Source organism: Helicoverpa armigera, chromosome 20 (assembly GCF_030705265.1).
Source record: "Helicoverpa armigera isolate CAAS_96S chromosome 20, ASM3070526v1, whole genome shotgun sequence".
Classification (NCBI taxonomy): Eukaryota; Metazoa; Arthropoda; class Insecta; order Lepidoptera; family Noctuidae; genus Helicoverpa; species Helicoverpa armigera.
Window position 1 is genome coordinate 5312210 of NC_087139.1, and position 6000 is coordinate 5318209.

General features: G+C 34.1%; 1 protein-coding gene across 1 annotated transcript; it reads right to left on the bottom strand.

Annotated features, from left to right (window-relative positions):
* Positions 1 to 1825: 1825 nt before the first annotated feature.
* On the bottom strand, positions 1826 to 2856 carry LOC110379574 (transcription initiation factor IIA subunit 2). The gene is made up of 4 exons (XM_021339294.3): positions 2651 to 2856; positions 2448 to 2575; positions 2267 to 2373; positions 1826 to 1990 (listed from the first exon to the last, which is right to left on the bottom strand). The coding sequence occupies exons 1-4, from the start codon at positions 2720 to 2722 to the stop codon at positions 1971 to 1973; spliced, it is 327 nt and encodes a 108-aa protein (XP_021194969.1). The 5' UTR covers positions 2723 to 2856; the 3' UTR covers positions 1826 to 1970.
* Positions 2857 to 6000: the final 3144 nt, after the last annotated feature.

A 6000-nucleotide genomic window follows, 5' to 3' on the forward strand; every position in this document is an offset into this window, starting at 1 on the left:
AATAATGAACAATTCTATTTTGTCAGAAGTTACAGAAAGTACGAAAATCGAACATCACGAAAAGTAATTGCAAAAATGAAATCGAAAAAATCTGTAAAATGTTGTATTTGATTTTGCTATAACTTTTTTCTGGCATTATATTTTTTTTTACTTTCATAACAAAAAATGTTCTACATTTAACGGGCTATCTAGCCATATAGGTCTCGTTCGTGGTGGACATTTGGACCGGAATCGCCCATTGTCCTTTGTTTAAAAATATTTTATTTCATAGTTTTATTAAACTTTTCTTAATTTGGTTGGGGAGGAGAAAAGCTAGAAAATGTTTGATTTATAATAAAAAAATATATATAAATTTGGTTTATCAGTGTTGCATTGATTTTAAGACATTTTGTTCCATAACAGATCTGTTTACAAGGGTTAGGGATTTGTAAATACATGTATAAATATGAGTTAATTAATATTTCTTTTTTAGGATGTTGTATTAAATACATCAATAAATAAAGTGTGTTTAATTCTAGCCTTTTAACCTTGTTCAACATCACCAAGATCAAATGCATAAAACTGAGTGCCTAGTGCGAGCTTTGCAAGTTAACTTGCTCGATGCGTAAATTATCATACTAATTGCAATAATTTTAGATCTGCCTATTTAATACAGGCTGTCATCGGCACTTGGTTGTATTATAAACGCGCTCACTTGCGAAAGAGTAATCGTCATTACCCGGGAATAGAATGAACATGCTATATTCTAATCATGTGATGTAGCATACGACTCTTTACTTTAGCCAAGTTATAATTACGTATCGAGCGCGAATACTTACAAAACTCGGAATCAGCACTCTGAAGAATGTGTTCACTGTCAACACAGATCTGAACATCAACAACAATGTTTTCTACTTACTACACTTGTGTGCATATGGTTACAAAGTCAAAGCTTCTTTAAATCTATTGCTATAGTTATCGGCACGGATATTGAGCCCTGACCTTCACCTGCGCAGAAGCGATTTATTGGTTTATTGCCTTATGTGTACAGTGTGCAAAGCGATCCCCACTCTTCCACCAGAGCTCAATATCCGTGCCATCATCTTGTTGACAAAGAAAGAGTCAGCAATAGATTTAAAGAAACTTTAACTTCAATGGATCTTTCTGCAACTGACAGTATGTATATACATATTTATTCACTTGAAGGGTTCTCCAAAATCACTACATAGTATAAAAGAAAGTCGCTTTCTCTGTCCGTGTATCCCTATGCATGCTTAAATCTTTATAACTATGCAACGGATTTCGATGCAGTTTTTTTATAGATAGTGATTGAACAGGAATGTTTATATGTTTAATAACATACATTAAATAGTGGAGAAATACTGTTAACCGTGAGAAGCTGAGGCGGGTCGCTAGTAAAACATGTTTCCAGTTTTGTTAACCAGCTTGGTGATCACTAGTATTGAGTACATTCAAGACAGTTTTATCATGTGCAGATGACAGCACATCAACCTACTATTTGTCAAATTTCTTCAATAAATTTTCAACCCCACATCACATCACAATAGTGGAAGGTGTTCGATTGGTAAAAATTTAGATTCGGGTAGGTTCACATCCTCGTGTCTGAACATAATTCTAATAAAAAGTATGTATCTGCAATCAGGCCAGTGGCTATTACATACAAGAGATTTTGTTTTTGAATCAAACAGAGGATTCTTACTAATACTAAAGGTGTTGTTTAGATGAAAGTTGGTATGGAGATAGCCTACTTTTTTCCATGTATGGATGGAGGTAGTTCACCATAGACGCAAATTGAGGGAAAGAAAAGTAATACAATAACAAAACATTTACCACTTATACAATTTATTTATACCCAATTGTTATCAGAAAGAGTTGCATATAATAAACAACATTGAGAAATCCTGAGCATCTATTACAAAAGATTAGGTGTAGTTAAAATTAACCTAAAGCGTTCAATAAGTTCCAAAAGGCTATCTTCGGTCGTCAACATCTGAAATAAAAAAAACAATTAATTTTGTATACTTACATTTTACTGAGGGTTTTTACATGTTATTAGGATGATAGAGGAAGTCCCTCAGGACATATTTTTATATTATGTATAATTTTTAACTACTGCTGCAATGAGAACTTAATAGAACATTTTTATACTATCTTTAAAAGAAAAATTTAATGTTTTTATCATTCCTTATGTATTTTCTATGGCTCTTTTTTATGTATATCTGTTAAACGAATGAATAGGTTACAGGGACACAAAGAAGCTACTTACTTTTGCCATCACACGCTACGATTTTCACTTTGTCAACTTTAGCAACTTCTTGTACTTCACGAAATTCCACATCATTCAACATGAAAGTCCACACGTTATCACAAAACCTGAAATGCGCACAATTAAAATTAGCTGCTCTAAAAATATGTCAGAAAAGCAATCAGTTTCTGCTAAATTATACCTATAAGTATTTAATTTTCCTGCTTTGAAGGTTAGCCTTGACTTCACTCTGTTAGATAGAGCCAAATTTATAGATTTGTCGAATTGCAACAGAACTTTCACTGCTAGCGCCGGTGTTATCTGTCCATACTGCAAAAGGATCAAACAATGTAGCAACAAACAAGAACAGATTGTAATTTGCAACAAAAATAATGTAAACAATACTTGTATCAATTCGTCAAGGCTTTCTTGTAAAGTATTTCCGATCGTGGTGTTTCTATATAATTGATATGACATTACTAATGATTAAATGTACAATTTCTAATCAAGTAACAAATAAATGAGATCGATGGAATGATTAATTCTATGAAAATTAAAAAATAATTCCAATCCTATCTTTCACGTTCACAGGTTTTTGATTAGTGAGCACAGATTAAAATATCATGTAGTTTGAGAGATATCTCAAATCAGCAGTGTTGCCCATTGTAATAAGAATCTTTATTTGTATGAAACACGGGGTACGTAGATTAGTTCTGCACGTTTCGCCGTAGCATCGTTAAAAAGTTACTCTAGCACAAACTTTTAGTGCGCAAACCCGCTCTCCAACTCACGCTTTTCATTCATTGACGGTCGGCATCGGTTACGTGAATTTGTCCACCATTTTACTAATATTTGTGTTCAGTAAAATGATTAGTCGCAGTTTTTGTGTAGGAGTTTGATTGTCATTTAATAATGGCTTATGTTTAACTGATCACCAGATATAGTAACAAATAGCAGACAAAAATAGTAAATGATCACCAAAATGAAACTCGCATTTTAATGTAAAATTATAACCAAAGTTTTATCACTTTGCTATCCTATTTAAGTGAAATTACTCCAAAATAAATCATGCGTAAGGTAAGCCAAAAATAGTAAATGATCACCAAAATTAAACCACCATTTTAAAGTAAGATTATAACCAAAGTTTTTAAATTCTGCTGTCCTATTTAAGCAAAATGAGTCCAAATAAATCATTTTATCCCAAAAGTAGTAAATGATCACCAAAAGTAGTAAGGGATCATCAAAATTGTACCAGCGTTTTAAAATAAAATGATAATCAAAGTTTTTACTTCTTGCTATCCTGTTTAAGTAAACGGACTCCAAAAAAATCTGTTTGGCCTGATACAATAAATGTAATAACATTATGGGGATCCTTTGCCTGTACTGGGGTGGAAAATTGTCTATTGCATGCCTATAAACAGTGCGATAAGAGTGTGTTTTCGAGGGAGTGTATTGAGAAATACATTCTTCTTCTTCTTTCTCCTGCCCTGTTCCCAATTTTACTTGGGGTTGGCGCAATATGTAATTTTTTTCCATTTTCCCCTGTCAATCGTCATACTGACACTCACTCCCTTCCTATTTACATCATCTTTCAGGCAATCCATCCATCTTTTCTTAGACTGACTGACTGGGGATCGTGTCCGGGCGGGCACAGCGCGGCGGTGCGGTGGGAGGGGCGCATGTTTTGATAGCGCATGCATTGCAAGCCGGACACATAACTTAATATGGCATCATAATACTTTATTTGGTAATAAGCCTACATTTTATGGCAATCACAGTGACTTATTTAGGCAAAAATAATAAATTAATTTGATCGTCAAGAGTTGGTGATCATTTACTAAATTTGGTGGTCGAATATAATTTAAAGTGGAGTCGTGACTAAAATAGCTGGTACTATTACATTTTTAGACTTTATTTTTCTGGTGTTCAGTAGATATTTTTGGTTACAAATCTAAGGGTAGGTATCATAGCATTTTATGGTGGTCATTATATTTGTTCCCAATAAAAATTTGTGTATGCAGTCATTGTGGAGAAATTCACCAAAAACAGATTCCGCTGGGCGAACGTTGTCCTGGCGGAACTTTTTTTAAATCCATAGACTTTAGAAGAAAAGAGATGTGTCCAAAAATGAGTGTGTATTTGTGTATAATTGATTATGTATGAATGAAATCAGTGCATGCATAAACTTCGGAGAAATTCAAGTTTCCGCTACGCGAACGTTTGGCCATTAGCTAGTTTTCATATAAAGTGCTTACATAGAAAGCTGTAGATTTTTACATACGTTGTTTTGAATTTGTTTATATTTGTTTAAAAAACAGATTTAGAAAAAGTCGTTGGGTTTAAAAGATAAAAATATAAACGTAAAATACACTTATTAGGTCTTAGTTCTTAAAGTATGCCGTTTGAGGTCTAGATTTTCACGTTTACACAAACCTTGTAAGAGTCTCCAACATGTTGCCAAGTATCAATGATGTTCCGTTAGTAATTAAATAGTTATAGGATATTTTACCATGAATAGATCACTGTTTACAAAGCAGTCGAATATCACGACGTTCTAAAGGAATTGCATGGTAAAATGTATGCCAATAATCAGTTTAATCATTCAACTATTCACTTGCAAAATTTCATGTCATTAAATTCAGTAATTAAAGAAAGACAATTATAATACTGACGGAGCATCGGAAACCTACATAATCCGACCAAGTTCGGATAGCTACAAAAAAGCGATCGTGCCATATGTCTAAGAAACGTTCTTAACTTGAAAGGTTAGTATTTATTAATATGGTACAGTTGCGTACACAAGCGTTAGGAAAAAATAAAACAATTGTATTTCTTAATTGAAAAATATTTTTAAGTAATAATGCCACTATCGTATATATGTATGTCGGAGACTGTCATTAGTACGGACAGGCCTCTGTCACTCGACGTACTTGCGAGCGATAAATGCCTACCGCTCGCTGGGTTACCGGTAGCCCCACGCGGCACAGGGCTTTCGCCAGCCGCTCGCGACGCGCGCGTTTTATGTTTATAATTTTTATTTGTGAACATGACGACCTCTGGCCAGTTATGTGCTGTGCTTGGTTGCAGATCAAGTAACAGAAAAAATATAAAGCTTTCGTTTTTCCGTTTACCTAGAGACATAGACAGGTCAGTTATTGTATATTTTTTATTTGGTTTTTGAAATTATCTAATAAACTGAAGAACTATTTTGATTTGTGACTATTGTAGGAAAATATAAAGGTTTCCTATTATAGGCATTTAGAAATATTTTATACCTATGTATGAATATACATAGGTTTCTATTTTTTTAAGTAAAAATACTTATCTTCTTTGTCATTTTAAAAATAAGCGACTTACTTTAGATACTTAAATTATAAATACTTATACCTTATACTTAGTTATAAGTAAGTAAGTAGGTATGTATCAGTGGTGAGCGGTGTTGTGCCAGGTGTAATAGGTAAGTATAGAATACTTGCGTGTTCTGTGCTCGAAAAGTAGTTGGGCAGTTCCATTGATTCAGGAAGTCAGTTACAAATAAGCGTAACTTTGTTCCCTATTAAAGGCTCGAGCAGACCGGATGCGTATGCGTAACCACGCGCGTAGTCACGCGCGTAGTTACGGCGTAACCATGAGTTGTAATGTATGGAAATGTATGAGACAGGCCACACCGCTTGCGTAACGTAGACACGCGCGTCGTTACGCAAGCGGTGTGGCCTGTCTCATACATTTCCATACATTACAACTCATGGTTACGC

Bases quoted from the DNA above. Each gene is read 5' to 3' on its own strand.
- LOC110379574 (XM_021339294.3), bottom strand. From the start codon at position 2,722: ATGTCATATCAATTATATAGAAACACCACGATCGGAAATACTTTACAA. The intron at 2,374-2,447 runs GTATAATTTAGC...TGCGCATTTCAG, and splicing joins GGAAAATTAAATACTTATAG to GTTTTGTGATAACGTGTGGA. The intron at 1,991-2,266 runs GTAAGTAGCTTC...TTTTTATTTCAG, and splicing joins CGTAGCGTGTGATGGCAAAA to ATGTTGACGACCGAAGATAG.